The sequence below is a fragment of the Carcharhinus amblyrhynchos genome, chromosome 32 (genome assembly GCF_965287045.1).
Source record: "Carcharhinus amblyrhynchos chromosome 32, sCarAmb.v2.hapA, whole genome shotgun sequence".
NCBI classification, from domain to species: domain Eukaryota; kingdom Metazoa; phylum Chordata; class Chondrichthyes; order Carcharhiniformes; family Carcharhinidae; genus Carcharhinus; species Carcharhinus amblyrhynchos.
Window position 1 is genome coordinate 19,472,995 of NC_137355.1, and position 23,657 is coordinate 19,496,651.

The following is a 23,657-nucleotide window of genomic DNA, read 5'->3' on the forward strand; positions in this document are numbered from 1 at the left end:
AGGTGGGCAATTGTTTAATGATATGGTGGCACAGTGGTTAGCACTGCTGCCTCACAGCGCCAGGGACCCGAGTTCAGTTCCCAGCTTGGGTCACTATCTGTGTGGAATCTGTGCATTCTTCCCGTGTCTGTGTGGGTTTCTTCTGGGTGCTCCGGTTTCCTCCACAGGTGTGCAGGCTAGGTGGATTGACAATGCTAAATTGCCCTATAGTGTCTCAAGATGTGTAGGATATTTCTTTTTTTTATTAATTCATGGGACATGGGTGTTGCTGGCTGGCCAGCATTTATTGCCCATCCCTAATTGCCCTTGGAGGGCAGTTCAGAATCAACCACACCGCTGTGGCGCTGGAGTCACATGTAGACCAAACCAGGTAAGAATGGCAGATTTCCTTCCCTAAAGGACATTAGTGAACCAGATGGGTTTCATGGTCATCAGTAGATCCTTAATTCCAGATATTTTTTATTGAATGCAAATTCCATCATCTGCCGTGGCAGGATTTGAACCCAGGTCCCCAGAACATTATCTGAGTTTCTGGATAAATAGTCTAGTGATAATACCACTAGACCATCACCTTCCCCTCCCTTGCCAGATAGATTTGCCATGGTAAACAGGTGGGGTTAAGCCTGGGTGGAATTGTTGTCAGTACAGGATTAATGGGCAGAATGGCCCCCCTTCTGCACTGTAGGAATTCTATGATTCACACTTCCAAAATCATTCATTGGCTGTGAATCCCTCTGGAATATCCCAAGAATATTAAAGATGCTTTAAAAATGCAGTTTCTTTCTTTAACAAAGAACATTTTGTAAAGCCTTGCTCTCATTGGAGTGGGGAATGGCTGTGAAGAACAAGATATTGTCCATCCTGGGAGCCAGCCCCATTCAAAAAGAATGAATGGTTTAGATCCAAACCGATTACCATAGCAGCTGATTTTAAAGTGTTACATGGAACTCTGATGGTGTCTCGTCATCACTATCAGATCCACACTGCTGTCTGGGGCTGTGTAATAAATATCAGATACACAATTCCACTGCTTAATAGCAGAATGGCTTTTAATTTTTTTTAAAAAATTAGTGCTATTATATTATTGTCTGCTTTTCTGGCCATTTACGAACCCTTGTATAAATATATGTATGTATATATACATATAGAGAGAGAGAAAGATTTCAAGTTTACAAGGCTAGTTATTTTCTACTCTGGATCATGCTGCTTTCTGTAGTGTAGAGATATCACTCTCGATCAGTGTGATATCTGTCTGAATATCTTATAGATGTTGTTCTGAGTGGTGCCAAAGACGGAGCAGTGTGGCTAGTGCTGAGAGAGTGAATGCCTTTTTTGATGTACTTTAAATTAGACTGCAATGTACCAATCGCCAGGGCTCTTTAGCTGGGAGGAGCTAGTCAATGTTTACACATCAGTAACTCTCTCCTATAAAAGCATGGGCTCCTGACCGGAACAGCTAAACCGCTGTAAGATTCCCCAGTCTGCTTGAGTGTGACTTTCAGTGGGATTCAGCACCATGGAGAGCGACCGACTACTCGCCGCTGTCTGTCTCTCTATCCTCCTGTCTCTGGCCAGTGGCACCGAGAGCTCGGATCTGGAGACCAGAGCCCTGAGAGATTTCTACCCAAAGGATCTTTATCCTTCCAGCGAAAAGGAACTGGTCAGTTTTTTAAAAATCTTCTTGTTGTATTATTATTCTGTTTTTCTGAGCGAGATTTATAGAAGGGATTGATTGAGCGACGGTTTGAGATCGGAATTAAAAGTAGACAGTGCTGGGATGTCTCAGCAGGTCTGGCAGTTCATGTTTTCAGATCTGTGGCCCTTCCGCACATAGGCGTTTATTGGGCACTCCCCAAAGTTTGTGTAAGTTCTTATCGTAGAATCCGTAACAGTGCATTCGGCCCATCGAGTCTGCACCGACAAAGTATCTTATCCAGGCCCTATTCCTGTAACCCCAGGTATTTACCCCACTAATCCCCCTAATCTGCACACCTTGGGGCACAAGGGGCAATTTAACATGGCCAATTCCATTAACCTACACACCTTGGGACACTAAGGGGCAATTTAGCATGGCCAATTCCCCCCAACTCACACATCTTTAGACGGTGGGAGGAAACCAGAGCACCTGGAGGAAACCCAGGCAGACATGGGAGAACGTGCAAACTCCACACAGACAGTGACCCAAGTCATGGTGGCACAGCAGTTAGCACGGCTGCCTCACAGTGCCAGTGATCTGGGTTTGATTCCTGGCTTGGGTCACTGTCTGCACGTTCTTCCTGTCTCTGAGTGGGTTTCCTCCAGATGCTCTGGTTTCCTCCTAAAGATGTGTGGGTTAGGTGGATTGGCTGTGCCAAAATTGCCCCTTAGTGTCAGGGGGACTAGCTAGGGTAAATGCATGGGGTTATGGGAATAGGGCCTGGGTGGGATTGTGATCAGACCACAACTTGATGGGCTGAATGGCCTCCTTCAGAACTGTAGGATTCTATATCCAAAGTTGGGAATTGAACCTGGGTCCCTGGCACTGAGGCAGCAGTGCTAACCACTGTGCTGCCTACTGTTGATATGATTGTTCCTTTCTTTATATAAACATCTACAAATTAAAGCAAAGGAACTATTAAATGTGAATAAACAGGTGCCGAATTAAAAGGTTTAAGAATGAAACTATGATACTCCCAACATGTCAGATGAGGGGCAGTTTTGATGGAGCAACAAAGAGATGGTCCATTTCGGATAGAACGGAGGAGAAACTTCTTCACTCAGAGGATGGTAAATGTGTGAAATTCTTTACCACAGAGGACTGTAGACACTGGATCGTTAAGTATATCCAAGGCTGTGAGAGGTTTTTAGTCAGTAAGGGAATTGAGGGTTAATGGTGATAAGGCAGGAAAGTGGAGTTGAGGATTATCATATCAGGTCAGTCATAGTCTCACTGAATGGAGAAGCAGACTTAATGGGCTGAATGGTCTCCTTCTGCTTGTATGTCTTATTAAATGGAACAATATGCTTCATGCTAAGAGAGAGAGCACACTCTCAAGGCTCAAGGAGCTAAACCTAACTCCCACCCCCATTCTTATAATGAATTCTGGTCTGAGTGGCACAGTGGTTGGCACTGCTGCCTCACAGTGCCAGGGACCTGGGTTCAATTCCCAGCTTGGGTGACTGTGGAGTTTGCACATTCTTCCTCATGACTGCATTGGTTTCCTCTGGGTGCTCCAGTTTCCTCATGCAGTCCAAAGATGTGTGAGTTAGGTGGATTGCCCATGCTAAATTGCCCCTTAGTTTCAAAGATGTGTAGGTTAGGTGGATTGCCCATGCTAAATTGCCCCTTAGTGTCCAAAGATGTGCTGGTTAGGTGGATTGCCCATGCTAAATTGCCCCTTAGTATCCAAAGATGTGTATAGGGGGATTAGAAGAATAACTACGTGGTGTTATGGAGATAGGGCCAGGGTAAGACGCTCTGTCAGACTCGATGAGCCGAATGGCTTCCTTCTGCACTGTAGGGATTCTATTCTATATAAGCAACTTTGGGGGCAGATTGGGATGGTGAATGGGGAGTGGGCGGGGTAAGAGGTTCCAGTGACTATCCCCTTTGGGTCAATGGTTTGATTACAACCCCGCATTCCAAATGATTCTGGGACGATTTATTCCATTTCCTGATCCCAATTATTTCAATTTAAATGTTTTACCTGTTTGCAAGGAGTGTGTGTCTGGGTGTGTGTGTGTGTGTGTGTCTGTGTCTGGGTGTGCCTGTGTGTTTATGTTCCTGGCAAACTCTTTCTGATCCAGAACTGTTCTAACCCACAGCTCGGAGCACTGCAAGAAGTCTTGGAGAAACTGCAGAGTAAGCGACTTCCAGCCTGGGAAAAGAAGTTTGGTCAGGTCCCTCTGGTAAAGGCACCTTTGTATCTGATCCGTGTAGCTATCTCAGTGCCAGTTTCTCCCTATTGCTGTTTTCAACTGACCCTCAAGGGCAACTTGGGATGGGCAATAAATGCTGACCAACCAGCAAAGCCCATGGCCAATGAATGAATAAAAAAAAATGATCTGTCTGAGTTTCCAACCATTGAATAATATTTTTCCAGTAATCACCCTCCTTATGGAACATATTACTTCACATTTTTAGGGAAACATTGGATGGTTTCTGTTATCTGGAGTGTTACATTTAACCCCTGTGTTGCTAAAGGAAATGTAGTCAGTGTTCCTGCTCCAAATCCACTGAGATGGAGTTTGGATGAGGGCAGGGCCCATCTCTGTTGAGGTTCCTTCTAAGACTCAGGCAGATAATGAACAAGGTCTTCAGAAGAGCACCAAGAAAACTGGTGAAGAGAAAAAACCATCCAGAGAGGAAATTAAAACCTCTGGTGGTTGATTCTTGTAGAATGCCCTCCGCAGAATATTTTCCCCTCAGACTGTTAGAGAGGAGACATACCTTGGACAAAAAGCCTTCTTTTGCATTATCCTTAACACAGGAAATTTCGTAAAGGAATTGGAACTCTTTGTTCTGGTAAAACCATGGTTGATAAAGGGGGCCTTGCATGCAGAAAGCTTTCTCATTTCAACATAACCTGATATTAACACCCTCTCTCCAGGGACTCGGGTTCGATTCCTGGCTTGGGTCACTGTCTGTGCAGAGTCTGTACATTCTCATCGCGCCTGCGTGGGTTTCCACTCACAGTCCAAAGGTTAGGGTGCAATGACCACGCTAAATTCTCCCTCAGTGTACCCGAACAGGCTCTGGACTGTGACGATTGGGGAATTTTCACAGTAACTTCATTGCAGTGTTAATGTAAGCCTACTGGTGACACTAATAAATAAACTTTAAACTTTAGATTTAAGTGCAAGAATTGAATATAAATCCTGCTAGAAGTTTGCTTCAAAAAATGATGGCATGGCTAAATAAAGAACAAACATTAAATAAAACAAAGTACTTGCTTTGCCTCCCAAAAACTCTTCTTTCAAACAAATGAGGCCCTGTTTTAAATTGCTCTCTCTGCATCTATCTTATTATAGGGACATAGCCATACACATAATTGAATAATATTTCATTCTAGCAGACAGAAAGCAGATACCACGTTTGGTACAACTTAATTTATTCTTAAATATTGATTTGCGTTTATTATTATAAAGATCTGAAGAAATTGCTGATGAACTGGTATCAGTCGGTGTTGTTATTCAGTTGAAAGGACTTGTCGTCATTTGTGTCCAAGGTTTGTGGGCAGAACAAACTTAAAAATTAAAATAGAAATTGGCAACAGAACAAATTTGGAGAATTTTACTTTGCTCTCAGTCCTCATGGAGAAAAGTCAGGAGATTTAACTCTCTGATGGATCATACCTGAATCCAAACCTAATCTCCGGCATGTACTGAGATGATTATAAACAAGAGTAGACCCCTCGAGCCTGCTCCGCCATTCAATAAGATCATGGCTGATTGCATTGGGGGTTAATTGTGACCAAATCACTTTTCTGCCCCTCTCCAATCCTGCCAATCCTTGAAACCCTCAATTCCCCACCCCTACCATTCCTTGTAATCCTCCCGACCTTTCCTTCTCTCCTCAGCCCTTGACTTCCTCCCCACCCTGTTTTTCATCATGGAACCAATGATGGGTTGGTTTTGGGACAGCTATTGAGTCTCTGTCATCATCCCACTGAATCCAGACCAGGAATCAAATGTGGGCCCTTCACCCTCCCAAATTGGCAGGCAATAATAGCGTGTGAATTATGTTCATGTGCAAATCACCCAGCAACTGGTGGCCACTGAATTATAGATCCCCACAAATTGCTGGGCCATTTGTGACACTCAGTCCTTAGCCTTGTATTCAACCTCCCTGGGATGAAGGTTAAGCACATGAATTGGCACGGTGGCACGGTGGTTAGCATTGCTGCGTTATAGCACCAGGGACCCAGCTTTGATTCCTGGCTTGGGTCACTGTCTCTCTGGAGTCTGGGCATTCTCCCCGTGTCTGCATGGGTTTCCTTTGGGTGCTCTGGTTCCCTCCCATACTCCAAAAATGTGCGAGTTAGGTGGATTGGCCAGGCTAAGTTACCACTCAGTGTCAGGGGGACTAGCTAGGGTAAATGCATGGGGTTTTGGGGATGGAGCCTGGGTGGGACTTGATGGGCCGAATGGTCTCCTGCTGCACTGTAGGATTGTATGATCTGCGTGGGTCTCCTCCGGGTGCTCCAGTTTCCTCCCACATTCCAAAGATGTGAGTTAGACTGATTGGCTACGCTAAATTGCTGCTTATTTTCAGGGGATTAGCAGGGTAAATACATGGAGTTATGGGGATAGAGTCTGGGTGAGAACAATGAACCAGATTAGTACATGAATAGCCTTAGGCAATGGTTACAGCACAGTATCCTGCCACAGCTTTGAAAAATCCACAGTCCCACGAGCACAGGTATGATTAAATTATCCTGGTTTTTCTTTTAGAAAAGAACTTATAAAATGTCGGTAATATAAAAAAACTGAGCAATGGCCTGATAGTCAGCTAGTGTCCAAAATTATTCAACATTTCGTGTGGATTTAAGCATCAAACTATAGCCCATGGACACTCCAGCATGTACTGAGATGATTATAAACAAGAGTATCTTTTATTCTCACATTGAACATCCCCTCTAAACTTTTCCCCATGCATGTTAAATCTATGTCCTTGAGTACTTGACTTTTCTACCCTAGGAAAGAACACCTGACTATCCACTCTGTCCATGCCACTCATAATCTTGTAAACCTCTATTGGGTCACCCCTCAACCTCTATCGTTCCAGTGAGAACAAACTGAGTTTATCCAATGTCTCCTCAAGGCTAATGCCCTCCAAACCAGGCAATATCCTGGTAAACCTCTTCTGTACCCTCTGAGTTATCATTGAGGAATTTTTGTCCTACAATTTAAAGTTTACTAGCTGAAGAATGGCAGTGTTCTGAACAATTTCACATCCATCTACAGTGTTAAACTTTCCTTGATAAGAATCACTTTGTAAATGTAATTTCTCTCCCGCAATAACATACTTTGTCTCCAGTTTCAGAAGCTCATAAATCCATCTCTCTCTTTTTTAAGATCACTGCTTAAAAAAAAACAACTCTTTGACTATGATCTTGGTGCTAGTATCCTTTTATGGCCAAATCTTGTCAGATATTGCTCCTGTGAAGTGCCTTAGGGCATTAAGGTGCTATATGAATGCAAGTCATCTTGTAAACTTGCAATTATTATTGCCTTGTGACTGTTCAAACATACAGAGCTTCAAACTGGACCTTATTGGAAATGAATTCCAATTTGTTGAAATTAATCTGATTTCTTGAATCATAGAATCCCTGCAGAAGGAGCCATTCGGCCCATTGAGCCTGCACCAACTCACTCTGACAGTGTATCTTACCCTGGCCCTTTCCCCAACCCTATCCCCGTAACCCAGTTAGCATGACCAATCCATGTAACTTACACATCTTTGGACACTAAGGGGCAAGTTAGCATGGCCAATCCGTCTAAATTACATATTTAGATGCAATTTAGCATGGCTAATCCACCTAAACTGTATATCTTTGGACACTAAGGAGCAATTTAGCATGGCTAATTCACCTAACCTGCACATCCTTGGACATTTAGGGGCAGGGCACCTTATCCTGGCCTTTTCCCCAACTTTATCCCTGTAACCCATTTAGCAAGACAAATTCACCTAAACTACGCAGCCTGGACACTAAGAGGCAATTTAGCATGGCCAATCCACCTAACGTACACATCTTTGGACACTAAGGGACAATTTAGCATGGCCAATTCACCTAACCTGCACATCTTTGGACACTGAGGGGCAATTTAGCATGGAGAATTGAGCTGTTGTTGGAATACATGAACAAACATTTTAATGTTGAAACAATAGTATCCTGGAGGGATCAAATGACCATTAATTCTAATTGATCACATCCTATGTGTGTGTGTGTCTAAATAAATGTAGCAGATGACTCCACATTGAAGCCTTTAACCATTAAATGCTTGTCTTTGTCTATTTCCAGTGTGACGTTGGGGAACAATGTGCTGTGAGAAAAGGAGCCAGGATTGGGAAACTCTGTGACTGCCCCAGGAGTTCTGGCTGTAACTTCTTCCTGCTCAAATGCTTGTAGAGAACCCAAGAGATTTAATAAAATCACTTCTATTTACAATAGAAAGAAGGAGAAAATGAAGACATCTGCTGGACATATTTTGCATACAATTGTTAGTGCTTCGCATACTGTCATAGTACATAGAACTGTATGTACATTTGCCTGGTTCTGTCTGTGTTTCAGTGTCCTTTGGAATGACTGAATCTATTATTAAATATGTTATCCTGGTTTTCTTAAAGTAGTCTGCCTGGTCTCTAGATTTCCATGTTTTGGTACAAGAATAACCAGTTTTGGAGGAGTATTACTGGTTGTAGCATTGTCTGCCTCGAAATAAAGTGGTCTTTCTGTTAAATGTCAGGGATGTCTTTTATCCAAACACATCTGCCACATTTTTAAATGTTATCTCAGCTCACAACTAATATAGCAAGAGGGACCATGGTTTTTAAACATATTAAATCTCTAGGGTAGGCACTGCTGGCACCTGTTGCCCACCTTTAGATGCTGTAATTCAATTTGGGCTTGTTAGACCGCTTCACAAGAGAGACAAGAGTCAACCATATTGATCTTGGGATTGGACATAGCTTGGCACAACATTGAGCTGGGAATCGAACTCAATCCCTGGTGCTGTGAGGCAGCAGTGCTAACCACTGTACCATTGTGTTGGCCCTAGCTAGGGTAAATGTATGGGGTTTTGGGAAGAAGGCCTGCTGGGATTGTAGTCGGTGCAGACTCAATGGGCTGAATGGCCTCCTTCTGCACTGTAGGGATTGTATGATTCAATGACCCTTGGTTCCAGCATCTCCAGCTTGCAGCTAACAGTACCTCGCCATCTATTCTGCTAATCGCTCTCAGCCTGGGGATTAAGTATCTGGGAGTGTAGCCCGCTCTGGGGCAATCACTATTTGGCTGGATTCAAGCACTTCCCAAGTGTGTATCTGTGGCATTCCCCATCCCTTGTTGGAGATTTCGGGCCCCTCTTTGGCAACTCCCACAAAAGTTTATCTGAGATTGGGAGGTCAGGGCAGTGAAATCGATATCTTCTTGTATGATGGCGCTGGACATTGGTGTTCCTCCGGGCAACATCTCCGCACTTCTGCGGAGCTAGATTCTAACAAGAAGCTCCCGGTTCAGTGTCATCATTTCCCAGTTAGACACAACCCCACAAGGCCGGGCGTCTTTCCAATCTGAGCTGAGGTAAGCCTGTAATTGTCTACTGAGATAAGGGGGAGGTGATGGCCTAGTGGCATTATCACTAGACTAGTAACTCAGCTAATGTTCTGGGGACCCGGGTTCGAATCCCGCCACGGCAGATGGCGGAATTTGAATTCAATAAAACATATCTGGAATTAAGAACCCACTGATGACCATGAAACAATTGTCAGAAAAATCTGTCTGGTTCATTACTGTCTTTTCGGGAAGGAAATCTGCCGTCCTTATCTGGTCTGGCCTGCTTGCGAATCCAGAGCCACAGCAACGTGGTTGACTCTCAACTTGCCCTCCAAGGACAACTAGAGATGGGCAATAAATGCTGGCCCAGCCAATGACGTCCATGTCTCATGAATACATTAAAAGCTAAAAACAAAATACTGCGGACGCTGGAACTTGAATCAATAACAGAAAATGCTGGAAAATCTCAGCAGGTCTGACAGTCTCTGTGGAGAAAGAATGGAGCCAATGTGTCAAGTCTGCACCCAGACTCAAAACATTAGCTTGGTTTAAAATTTATAGATTAGTGTCACAAGTAGGCCTTCATTAACACTGCAATGAAGTTACTGTGAAAATCCCCTAATCGCCACACTTTGGCACCTGTTTGGGCACAGTGAGGGAGAATTTAGCACGGCCAATGTATCCTAACCAGCATGTCTTTCAGACTGTGGGAGGAAATGAGTGCCCAGAGGAAACTCACACAGGCATGGGGAGAACGTGCAAACTCCACACAGAGACTTAAGCTGGAAATAAAACCCGGGTCCTTGGATTGTGAGGCAGCAGTGCTAACCCATGGTGTCACGGTGCCGCCTATCTACTCTCCCTGTTTGCCAACATTAAGGGCATTTAAATGGTCATTGGATAAACATATGGATGATATTGGAATAGTGTAGATTAGATGGGCTTTAGATTGGTCTCACAGCTCAGTGCAACATCAGGGGCTGAAGGGCCTGTACTGCGCTGTAATGTTCTATGTTCTATAAAGCTACTCAGTAGATGTGTTCATCACAAAACTACATTTTATTCCCCTTCCATCCACAGCACTAACCATTGTGCTAGGTACCTATTGGATCTACTGAGATTTTCCAGCATTTTCTGTTTTTATGCCTGTAAGTAGCTAGGTGGCTTGAGCTGAGTTACATAATGGAAGAGATAGTGAATGATGCTCTTTCATTTCACTAAAGGAGCCTTATTAATAATGCACCAATGCACTGCCATGTCACTTACACCACTCTGCGTATTGAAGATAAAATGATTGGGTCTTCATTTTTAGAGTCTGGAAAAGTTTAATGAAAGTTTGCAATCTGCATTAGACAACGGCATCAGGGTTGAAAAGACTGGGGACAGAGTTGAAAGAAATTCAGAAACAGTAATTAGACAACACTAGGATTGCATTTTAGAAGTTTGTGAGTGGCGAAAGAAAGAAGACCTGAGGGAGATGAGGAGATCCACAGTTTTGAGGTATACACGAGAGTAAATTAGAGTTGGAGATGTACAATCCATCTCAATTTCCAACAGCAAGGAGTCAGGGCAGGAACACGAAGGATGCTAAGTGTACAACTAATGAGGGACAAATAAAGAAAGTTTAGAGTAGCAATTGACATGGGAGACATAGAAACGTGGAAACTAGAAGCAGGAGTAGGCCATTCAGCCCTTTGAGCCTGTTCTGCCATTCATTTTGACCATCAAGTTCAATATCTTGATCCTGCCTTCTCCCCCTCAATCCCTTTAGCCGCCAAGAGCGATATTGAATTTCTTCTTGAAATCAGACAACATTTTGGCCTCAACTACTTTCTGTGGGAGTGAATTCCACACATTCACCACCAACTGGGTGAAGAAATTTCTCCTCACCTCAGTCCTGAAAGGTTTACCTCTTATCCTCAAACTATGACCCCTAGTTCTGGACACCCCCACCATCAGGAATATTCCTTCTGAATCTACCGTTGGAATTTTATAACTTTCTATGAGATCACCTTTCGCTCTTCTAAACTCCAATCAAAGTAATCCTAACCGATTTGGTTTGTCCTGACAGACCTGCCATCCTGGTAAACTTTTGCTGTACTCCCTCTGAGTGGAGATAAAGATATGCAAAGTTGTACTGGAAAGAGAGATTCACCCAAACAAGTTGGAGTAGGGGATAAGTCTTCATTTCAATAAATTGTGTTATTGGTTTTGGATTTTCCTACCTATTTCATCTTTTCATCTATCTATGACATATGCTCCATAAAGAGACTGTTGATTTTTCTAAAACTGATAGATTTGCCTGGAATCCAGCCATGCTCTGTGATATCAAAATAATAAATCCTTCTGTGGCAAAATTCCATTTTAACTCCATGCTGATTAGATTCTTGGTATTAGTGACCAACGAGAAATGTGTTAATGTGGTTTCCGTATCTCCATAGGTTAATAAATGTACAGATGATTGATGGAGTGAAGGCACAAGCTATCAACACAGACTATAGAAGCAACATAAAGATTGGTTATTCATCAACAACCTGCTAAAAATAAAACTGGAGTCAAATGTGATTCCCCTGCTGCCGCACTCGCTAAGATGTGTTGATGTAACACAACGGGGGATTCAGTCTTTAACCTCTCTATTGGGCAGTGTCCTTATCCACTGACATATTCAATCCATTAGCTCCAGCTGAAATCTCCCCATGACCTCTGCTCTCTCCTTCAACTCTACAACCCCTCAAGATCTCCACACTCCTCTAACTCTGGCCTCTTACATCATCCCGATTTTAATTACTCCATCAATAGTGTCCATATCTTCAAGGATCTGGGCCCTAACTCTGGAATTCTCTCTCTAAACATTTTTACCTCTATCCCTCTCCACTAAGATGGTCCTTGTAACCTATTTAAAGGTTTTTTTTATTGAAAGTAACGTTTATTTATTACTCACAAGTAAGATTTACATTAACACTGCAATGAAGTTACTGTGAAATTGCCCTAGGCGCCACACTCCAGCGCCTGGTCAGGTCAATGCGCCTAACCTAACCAGCACGTCTTTCAGACTGTGGGAGGAAACTAGAGAACCTGGACAAAACCCACGCAGACACGGGGAGAACGTGCAAACTCAGCACAGACCCAAGCTGGGAATCAAACCCGGGTCCCTGGCATTGTGAGGCAGCAGTGTTAACAACTGTGCCGCTGTGCCTCACAAGTCACAACTGTCACAAGTTGGCTTACATTAACACTTCAATGAAGTTACTGTGGAAATCCCCTAGTCGCCACACTCCGATGCCTGTTTGGGTTCACTGAGGGAGAATTTAGCAAGGTCAATGCACCTAACTAGCATGTCTCTCAGACTATGGGAGGAAGCCAGAGAACCCAGAGGAAACTCACGCAGGCACAGGGAGAATGCCTCATAGACAGTGACTCAAGCCAGGAATGGAACACAGGTTCCTGAGGCTGTGAGGCAGCAGTTCCTGACGCTGGGAGGCAGCAGTTCTAACCACTGTGCCGCCTGTTTTCTTTTACCAAGCTTGTGGGTAGCTGTTCTAATATCTCCCTGTGCAGCCCAGTGTCAAAAGCTGCTCCTCTGAAGCATCTCAGAACATGTTAAAGGTGCAATGTGAATGCAAGCTGTTGTTGCTGACATCCCCCTGTTTGCTTGTACCCTGCAAGAGATAAAGTAAGGGTGGAATCCAAGCATTATGGAAAGGAAAGTTGTGTGCAGTTCCAAATGGGTTACTGTTGCACCAAAGCCCATTCTGGTAATGGCTAAATGTCAACACTAACCCCCTTTCCCAGGATTCAGTGAAGCTAAGGAGACCCTTCCAGGATTCAGTGAAGCTAAGGAGACCCTTCCACTTAAAACTGCAGGAGTTTAGAATCTAGCTTGTGATGTAATATGTCAGTTTCAGTTATTACCCACAGCCATATTATTTTACTTATCGTCAATGTACTTAAACGTGACCCACCGTGATCGTTCTTTGCCTGGGTGAGTAGCTCTAACAACACTCAAAAGGATTGGCACCATCCAGGCCTGAGAAGTCCACTTGTAGGATTTCCCAAGCCCAGGCCAAATGGTGAGGGTTGCATGTAGTGTGACACGAATCCAAGATCCCGGATGAGGCCGTCCTCACGCGCGCAGAACTTGGCCAACAGTTTCTGCTCGGGGGCTTGCAAAATCCTACTGACTGTCCTGGCTTGAGACAATTCACACCTCTTTAACCTGTGATTCTCCCTCTATCCACTCACACTGACCTGTGGTTATCCCTTGCACTGTCTGTACCTGTAAAGACTTGATTACCTGTTAAGACTCACATTCCAACCATTATCTTGCAGTTGTGTCTTTGCTTACATATGCCCTGTTTGTGAAACCTACTCTCCGCTCACCTGATGAAGGGGTGGTGTTCCAAAAGCTCGTGGTTCCAAATAAACCTGGTGTTGTGAGACTTCCCACTGTGCCCACCCCAGTCCAACACCGGCATCTCCACGTTATATCTTATGAACCCACGCGGACATGGGGAGAATGTGCAAACTCCCCACAGACAGTGACCCGAGGCTGGAATTGAACCCGGGTCCCTGGCGCTGTGAGGTAACAGTGCTAACCACTGTGCCACCAAATATAATATCCACCAAAGGATGTGGAAGCTATTGAGATGGTGCAGAGGAGATTTACAAGGATGTTGCCTGGATTGGGTGGCATGCCTTATGAGGATAGGTTGAGGGAGCTCGGCCTTTTCTCCCTGGAGAGACGAAGGATGAGAGGTGACCTGATAGAGGTTTATAAGATGTTGAGAGGTATAGATAGGGTGGATTCTCGGAGGCTATTTCCCGGAGCTGAAATGGTCGCTACGAGAGGACACAGGTTTAAGGTGCTGGGGAGCAGGTACAGAGGAGATGTCAGGGGTAAGTTTTTCACTCAGAGGGTGGTGAGTGAGTGGAATCGGCTGCCGTCAGTGGTGGTAGAGGCGAACTCGTTGGGGTCTTTTACAAGACTTCTGGATGAGTACATGGGATTTAATGGGATTGAGAGTTATAGATAGGCCTGGGAGGTAGGGATATGATCGGCGCAACTTGTGGGCCGAAGGGCCTGTTTGTGCTGTGGTGTTTCGTGTCCTATGTTGCTTAGAACCAGGATCAGGAGCCAGTGAAAAATGATGGGATTTCTGCAATACCCTGCTGACAACAAACTGCCCATACTGGCATTCCTTTCGAGATAATTCACAGAGCATTGACATCATTCAACTCCCTGAAGATCTTTCTCTTCTGTCGATATGTATATCAAAGTATTATTGGAGGAGGACGTTAGATCGTTGCTGATATTTGTTCAGGTATTAGAAAGTTATTTGGCTCCTTTCCCACACGGTTGATATATATCTTCTGGCTTCTGCACTTCATATTGAGACTATTTCAGGATCCACATACTAATCTGCATCATTTAAATATATATTGAAATTTTTATATCTACGCACACACGCTACTTACAAAGTCTTATTTCCTGTTGTGTGCGTTTCCAATTATAAATTACTCTCTCCACTTAAATTGCTATTCAGTAAACTTTGCTGTAACTTGCTTATGGGCGACACGGCGGCACAGTGCTTAGCACTGTTGCCTCACAGCGCCAGGGAATAGGGTTCAATTCCAACCTCAGGTCACTGTCTGTGTGAGGTTTGCACATTCTCTCCGTGTCTGCTTGGGTTTCCTCCGGACGCGCCAGTTTCCTCTCACGCTCCAAAGATGTGTAGGTTAGGTGGGATTGGCTATGCTAAACTGACCCTTAGCGTCCAAAGATGTGCAGGTTGGGTGAATTGGTCACGGTAAATTGCCTCTTAGTGTCAGAGGATTAACAGGATAAATATGTAGGGTTACGGGGATAGGATTGCTGTCAGTGCAGCTGTAATGGGCTGAATGGCCTCCTTCTTGACTGTAGGGATTCTATGATTCTATGGGCATTGAGAAAAAGTAGGCTCAGTTTTGACTACGATGCCTTTCATGGGCAACCAGCCCGCCAGTTCACTACTGTCACAATAAAAGTGCCTAATGATGAAATGGGGAATTAACCAGCACGTCTTTCGGACTGTGGGAGGAAACCAGAGCACCCGGAGGGAACCCACGCAGACACAGGGAGAACATGCAGACTCCACACAGACAGTGACCCAAGCTGGGAATTGAGCCCGGGTCCCTGGGACTGTGAGGCAGCAGTGCTTCCAGCTCAGCAACAGGGAGCTGACAGAGCCAGACACACAGACACACACACAGACACACACACACAGACACACAGACAGACAGACAGACACACACACACACACACACACACTCACCACATGCTTGAGAAGAGATACAGTTAAAGAGGATAGTGTACTTTTACAAGTTGTAAACAAAAGAATAATTCATAGCCCCCCTTTCCCTGTTTATCTCAATTTTATCTCTCTCCCACCCATCTTCTCCCCGTTCCCCCCACATCTTCATCTGTCACACTTTATCCTCTGATATCAGCTTCTCTGCCGTTTGGCCATTCACACCCTCTACTCTCTCTGTGGGCTGCCATTAGCAATCGTTCCCCTTGTTTCTGTGGATATGGCTCATCTTTCATTCCCTCAGCCCGCAGTACAAATATCTCCCACTTTCTGCGCCTTTCAGCTTTGACAAACAGTCATCTGGACTCGAAACGTCAGCTCTTTTCTCTCCTTAAAGATGCTGCCAGACCTGCTGAGATTTTCCAGTATTTTCTCTTTTGGTTCCATAGTTCACATGTTTGGTTTATTGTAGGAGAATAAACATTGTGGGTCCATTAAACATGCGAAGCCGTTTCCTCTTCCCTATTGTAGTTTAGAAGATTCAAATAGTTGAAGGCAGACATCAGAATTGTTGCTGGATTCCCTCGGAAAGATGAATGCTCAGTAAGTGACAGTACCAGGAGCTCAAATTTCTTTACAGGTATTCTTGGGTTTAAGAATCAGGCTGAGAATGTTGAGGGGAAGGATGATAAGTATGTTTGCCGATGACATGAAGATTGCCAGTGTAGGTAATAGTGAGGAAGAAAGTCTCAGGTTGCAGGAAGATATAGATGGATTAGTCAAATGGGCAGATCAGTGGCACATGGAATTTAACCCTGAAAACCTGTACCCCTGGATCTCTTTGTTCTATAGCTCTCCCCAGTGCCCAACCTACAGTGAGAAGGGCACTGGGGAGAGTTATAGAACAAAGAGATCTAGGTTTGTAGCTCCTTGGAAGTGGAATCCCAGGTGGACAGAATGGTGAAGAAGGCATTTGGCATGCTTGGTTTCAATGGTCAGAACATTGAATACAGGAGCTTTGTTGAAGTTGTACAAGACCTATGTAAGGTCACACTTGGAATACTGTGTGCAGTTCTGGTCACTCTATTATAGAAAGGATATTATTAAACTAGAAAGAGTGCAAAGAAGATTTACTAGGATGCTGCCGGGACTTGATGGTTTGAGTTATAAGGAGAGGCTGGATAGACTGGGACTTTTCTCTCCGGAGTGTAGGAGGCTGATGGGTGATCTATAAAATAATGAGAGGCATAGATCAGTTAGATGGTCAACATTTTTTCCAAAAGGTAGGGGAGTCTAAAACTAGAGGGCAGAGGTTTAAGGTGAGGGGGGGGATACAAAAGGATCCAGAGGGGCATTTTTTTTCACACAGAGGGTGGTGAGTGCCTGGAACAAACTGTCAGAGGTATTAGGAGAGGTGGGTACAATTTTGACTTCTAAAAAACATTGAGACAGTTACACGGTAAGATGGGTATAGAGGGATACGGGCCAAATGGAGGCAACTGGGACTAGCTCAGCCATTTTAAAAGAAGTGCAGCATGGACAAGTTGGGCCGAAGGGCCTGTTTCCATGCTGTAAACCTCTATGACTCTAAGAGCAAGGAGATACACTTTGGATGGCAGGAAACCAGGGAGCTCAGAGCAACAGGGGGATTTTGGGGTACTTGTCCACAAATCCCTGAAGGTGGAAGGACAGGAGAATAGGGTATTTCAGAAGGCATATGGGACACTTTGTTTTTATCAGCAGGTAGATTATGTTGGAGATGTATAAAATGCTCCAGTTAGGCCACAGCTGGAGCACTGTGTGCAGTTCTGGTCACCTCACGATAGAAAGGATGTGATTGCACTGAAGGGGGTGCAGAGGAGATTCACCAGGATTCTGCCTGGGATGGAACATCTGAGCTGTGAAGAGGGGCTGGATAGGCTTGGGTTGTTTTCATTGGAGCAGAGAAGGCTGAGGGGGCGACCTGATTGAGATGTACAAGATTATGAGGGGCACGGACAGGGTGGATAGGAAGCAGCTGTTCCCCTCAGTTGAAGAGTCAATAACGAGGGATTATATTCACTGGAGTTTAGAAGAGTGAGATGGGATCTCATAGAAACTTATAAAATTCTAACAGGGTTAGACAGGCTAGCTTCAGAAGAATGTTCCCGATAGTGAGGGAGTCTAGAACTAGGGGTCATAGTTTGAGGATAAGGGGTAAACCCTTTAGAACTGAGGTGAGGAGAAATTTCTTCACCCAGAGGGTGGTGAATGTGTAGCATTCATTCCCACAGAAAGTAGTTGAGGCCAAAATGTTGTGTGATTTCAAGAAGAAATTAGATATAGGAATTAGATATGTGGGGCGGCATGGTGGCACAGTGGTTAGCACTGCTGCCTTATTGCTCCAGGAGCCTGGGTTCGATTCCCAGCTTGGGTTACTGTCTTTGTGGAGTCTGCACATTCTCCCCGCATCTGCGTGGGTTTCTTCTAGGTGCTCCGGTTTCCTCCCAACTCCAAAAATGTGTTGGGTTAGATCGACTGGTCATGGCCCCTTCGTGTCCCAGGATGTGTAGGTTAGAGGGATTAGTAAGGTAAATGTGTGCAGTGCAGGTTCAATAGGTCGAACAGCCTCCCTCTGTACTGTAGGGTTTCCATAATAGCTCCTGGGGCTAAAGGGATCAAGTGATAAGGGAGGGAGGGCGGGATCAGGATATTGAATTCGATGATCAAAAAGAATAGTGGGGCAGGCTCGAGGGGCTGAATGGCCTCCTCCTGCTTCTAGTTTCTAAGAGGGGAAGTAATTTTATGAGGGCTAGGAGGGGATTTGTTGAAAACATTTTACCCAGAGGATGATGGGAGTCTGTGACTCATTGCCTGGGCGGGTCGGGGTTGGGGGTGGGGTGGGGTGTGGTTTAGGTTGGTGGTGGTGGTTGTGGGGGCAGGGAAATGTACAATCTTTGAAAAAACATGGGGGTGAGCACTTGAAATGTCAAAACAGTCAAGGCTACGGGCCAAGTGCAGGTGAGTGGAGATTTGGTGTAGTTTTGTCAGTGTGCATTCAGTGGGATGATGGGGTGTACTGGATGATTGCATGACTCTAAGGATAAGAGATTTTCAAAGATACAGGAGCCCCCAAGTTTAAAAAGGCTTTAGTGTTACTGTCTTGGTTTGTAGCTGAGATTCTGCAGCATGGTAACTTGCAGACTGCCTGGGTCTTCCTGGCTCTTCACATAAAACTTGTTGGCCGGATTTATCTGGTCATTCACCAAATCACTGGCCCCAGTGGCTAAAATGGACATGGGGTCAACATAGAAAATTCCTGATTCTGTCCACACTTTCCCCGGCCTGCTTCTTGCTAAGACCCCGCAAGCACATACAGCCAAGACCCGCGTTAATGATGCATTTATATAGCACCAGAAGGGGCTCTTAAAATGAAATGTAAATGTCCAACGCTGAAAGTGGCAAGAGCAGAATACCATAGCTAATCGCCTAAAGATGGAGCGCAGTTACTTCCACCCCCTCCGCAGGTAAAAATAAAATAAAAACTGTGTCGCAAACTTTCTTTGTGAAATGGAATCTCCCCTTCCGCCCAGCTCAACTGATTCCTCTCATTGTGTCTTCCTCTGCTGATACAAGCCTCTCTGTCTGTGTGGAGTCCGCACATTCTCCCCGTGTCTGTGTGGGTTTCCTCCGAGTGCTCCGGTTTCCTCCCACAGTCCAAAGATGTGTAGGTCAGGTGCACTGGCCAGGCTAAGTTGCCCCTTTGTTTTCCAGGATGTGTAGGTTAGAGAGGTTAGTGAGGTAAATGTCATGACGTGATGGGCCGAACGGTCTAATTCTGCTCCTCTACATTTTGGTCTGATGATCTACCTACAAGCTGGTTATACTGGGCTTATTTGCCCTGGTAATCTCCCTCTAGAAAAACAAACAGAGGTGCGGTAACCTTAGCAACCTTACCTCACTTCAACTCTATTATCCACCTCAGATTTCAAATTAGATGAATGCCCTGAGACTTCAATACAAACTGCACAAGATTGAGTCTAACGGTAAAAAAGACCTACGTGAGAGACATACATAATGAATAACAGACACACAGAACGGGAAGAAAGGAGAGACAGAGAAAAGAACGGAAGAAATAATCACCGACAGGTAGCAGACCGGACAAGAGAGAGGGTGAGAGATCAAAGACCGTAGAATCATAGAATACTACAGTGCAGAAGGAGAACATTCGGCCCATCGAGTCTGTGCCAACCACAATCCCACCCAGGCCCTATCCCCGTATCCCCATGCATTTACCCTAGCTAGTCCCCCTGACACGGGGAGAACGTGCAGACTCCACATAAACAGTGACCCAAGGCTAGAATCAAACCCGGGAGGCTGGTGCTGTGAGGCAGCAATGCTGACCACTGTGCCACCAGGCTACATGAATCTTGGTTAATCTGACCTCCAGGGAGGAGTTTTTTGGCTCCGTCATGAAAGGAAAATACAGCGAACCATTCAAAGGTCCACTGGCTTCGACAGGAGTGGGGAAATCCCACCAGTGTAAAGTCCCAGCCTCACTTTCCTCCCTGCTCACTTGATTCCCTCAGTGTCCAAGAGTTTGTGTGTCTCACTTTTGAATATAATCATTGGCTGAGAATTGTCTGGGGTAGAAAATGCCAAAGGTTCACAACCCTCTGATTGAAGATGTTTCTCATCCCAGCCTTCAATGTCCAACCCTGAGACTGTGTGCCCTGCTTCATCGTACAGACTCTCCATCCAGGGGAAAATGGCCCAGCATATCCTTTGCTTCCGTTGCCGTCCTATTCTCACTCCCTTCTATACCGTAAAATCTCTTCAGCCCGTCACCCTTTCACAGTCTTTCTCTTCTGTTCCTCTCACCATTCTCTCCCCCCCTCACTGGCTCACATCCAATTCTAGTGTTCAAATGAGATGAGGGGTTTGCTGTATGAAGAAAGATTGAACAGTTTAGCCCTTTAGTGTCTGGAATTTAGAAGAATGAGGAGAGATCAAATTGCGGTCTACAAAAGGTATAGCTAAAGTAAAAAATAAAGTAAAAATACAGTTTATTTATTAGTCATAAGTAAGGCTTACATTAACACTGCAATGAAGTTACTGTGAAAATCCTCTAGTCACCACACTCTGGCGTCTGGTCAGGGGGTCAGTGCACCTATTCAGAGACGTGGAGTGGATGCTTCCTCTTGTGGGACGAGAGGTCACAGTCTTAGGATAAGGTGTAGCAAATTTAAAACAGAGTTGAGGAGAAACTACTTCTGAATCTGTGGAATTCGCTGCCCCAAAGTGCGGTGGATGCCGGGACAGTGAGTAAATTTAAGGAGGAGTTAGACAGATTTTTAATTGGTAATGGGGTTGAAGGGCTATGGGGGGAAGGCAGGAAAATGGGGATAGGGATTATATCAGCCATGATCGAATGGCAGAGCGGACTCAATGGGCTGAATGGCCTAATTCTGCTCCTATATCTTATGAACTTTAAAATGAAAGGACGTAGGCCTGAAACATTAACTCTGTTTCTCTCTGCACAGATGCTGCCAGATCCACTCAGTATTTCCAGTGTTTTCTGTTTTTTTTTAATTTTCTCTCTGCACACAGCCTGTCGAATCCTCAAAGGATTTTATTGTTTTTTTAATGAGATTAATTCTCATTCTTCTAAATGGAAGAGAGGAGGCGATGATGGCCTAGTGGTATTATCGTTAGACTATTAATCCGGAAACTCATCTAATGTTCTGGAGGACCTGGGGTTCGAATCCCGCCACGGCAGATGGTGGAATTTGAATTTGATTTTAAAAAAAATTTGGAATAAAGGATCTACTGACTGTCGATTTTCGGGGAAAACCCATCTGGTTCACTAATGTCCTTTAGGGAAGGAAATCCTTACCCAGTCTGGCCTACATGTGACTCCAGACCCACAGCAATGTGGTTAACTGCCGCTGACATGTTAGAATCATAAAATCCCTACAGTACCATTCCATACCATACCAGGCCATTCAGCCCATTGAGTCTTAACCAACCACAATCCCACCCAGGCCCCATTGCAATAACCGCACACATTTACCCCACTAATCCTCCTGACACTAGCATCAACTTAACATGGCCAATCAACCTAACATACACATCTTTGGATGGTGGGAGGAATTCAGAACGCCCGGAGGAAATCCACGCAGATGCAGGGAGAACATATAGATTCCACACAGACAGTGAGGCCGGAACTGAATCTGGGTCCCTGGTGCTGTGAGGCAGCAGTGCTAACCACCGTGTCACCATGCCGCTCAAATTTGATTAATCATCTACCCAACCTCCAGGGGGGAATTTTTTGGCCTCCTCATGAAGGGAAAATGCAATCCACTTAATGTCCTTGCAGGATATGCCGTTCAAGGCAACTAGGGATAGACCTTGCCTTGCGAAAGGGACATTGTAAGCTGCTAATGAATGTTCCCAGTTCTTTTTCTTTACCATTCTTCAGCAGAGATGGTGAGACTTTCTATTTGTCCTTGGGAATTTATCTGCTGTGTTGGAACCTTGCAGCAACAGCCAATTCCTTACCCCCGGGTTCTCACTGAGTGTAAGTGTTGGACATCTTCCATGTACACAGGAATTAGGAGCAGAAGTAGGCAATTCAGCCCTTCGAGCCTGCTCCGCCACTCAGACAGGGTAGATTCAGAAAGAAGGTTCCCGATGGTGGGGGAGTCCAGAACTAGGGGTCATAGTTTGACGATAAGAGGTAAACCTTTTGGAACTGAGGTGAGAAGAAATTTCTTCACCCAGAGGGTGGTGAATGTGTGGAATTCACCCCCACAGAAAGTAACTGAGGCCAAACATTGTCTGATTTCAAGAAGAAATTAGATCTAGCTCTTGAGGGTAATAGGATCAAGGGATATGGGAGGAAGACGGAATCAGGATATTGAATTCAATGATCATAATGAATGGCCGAACAGGCTTGAAGGGGCCAAATGGCTGATTCCTGCTCTTAGTTTCTATGTTTAAACAAATCATTGCTGATCTCTCCCTCAAATCCACCTCCCCACCTGTTCCCCAAATCCCTTTAACCCATCCCTTTTTTATCAGAAATATATCTATCTCCTTCTTGGAACCATTCAATGATTCAGACTCCACCGCGCTGTGGGGCAGCGAGTTCCACAAATTCACCCCCCTCTGCGAGAAGTAGTCCCTCCTCATCTCAGCTTTAAATCTACCGCCTCTCACCCTATACCTGTGACCTCACGGTCGAGATTGCCCCACAAGGGAAAATGTTTGGTCTACATTTACTTTAAACAATCCCTTTTAGTATTTGATATCCTGAGTATTTTATACACTATACAGGTTAATTAGATGTCAGATGACTGACATACAGCAATGGAGATGGGGTATCTACAGGTAGTTCACTTTAACTGTTGGGCTGAAGAGCCCAATCAGTGAGGGGCAGGTAGATGGTTGTCAGGTCTCATATGAGCTGTTGTTTCAGTGTTGGCGTCCCTTGCCAAACCGTTGTAGCCACTAGGCACCGTGGCAGCCCACAGGCGATTTCACCATTTTCCTCTGTTGAAGCTGGTGCATCCTGGGTTGGAGAATAGATGCTCCAGGACACATTCCAAGCATCTTTGGAGCAGAGCTTTGTCTGTCCTTCTGGTCATCTGGCTCTGGTTCCCTTGTACATAGAAAATCCATCCTCCATCCTGTGAATGTGCCCAGGCCAGTGAAGTCACCTCTGCTTGATTTGTTTTATTATTGTTGCATGTATTGGGATACAATGAAAAGTATTGTTTCTTGTGCGCTATGTAGAAACAAAGCATATTGTTCATAGAGTACATAGGGGAGAAGGAAAGGAGATGTTATAGTCATAGCTAGAGTATAGAGAAAGATCAACTTAATGCGAGGTAGTTCCATTCAAAAGTCTGATGGCAGCAGGGAAGAAACTGTTCTTGAGACGGTTGGCACATGTTCTCAGACTTTGGTATCTTATTCCCGACGGAAGAAGGCGGAAGACAGTATGTCCAAGATGCGTGGAGTCTTTGATTATGCTAGCTGCTTTGCTGAGGCAGCAGGAATGTAGACAGATTCAATGGATGGGAAGCTGGTTTGAGTAATGCACTGGGCTACATTCACAAGCCTTTGTAGC

General features: G+C 44.8%; 1 protein-coding gene across 1 annotated transcript; it reads left to right on the forward strand.

Moving 5' to 3' along the window:
- Window positions 1-1,447: 1,447 nt before the first annotated feature.
- On the forward strand, window positions 1,448-8,423 carry LOC145360641 (cocaine- and amphetamine-regulated transcript protein-like). The gene is made up of 3 exons (XM_080215988.1): window positions 1,448-1,660; window positions 3,805-3,888; window positions 8,004-8,423. The coding sequence occupies exons 1-3, from the start codon at window positions 1,517-1,519 to the stop codon at window positions 8,109-8,111; spliced, it is 336 nt and encodes a 111-aa protein (XP_080072114.1). The 5' UTR covers window positions 1,448-1,516; the 3' UTR covers window positions 8,112-8,423.
- The last annotated feature ends 15,234 nt before the right edge of the window (window positions 8,424-23,657 follow it).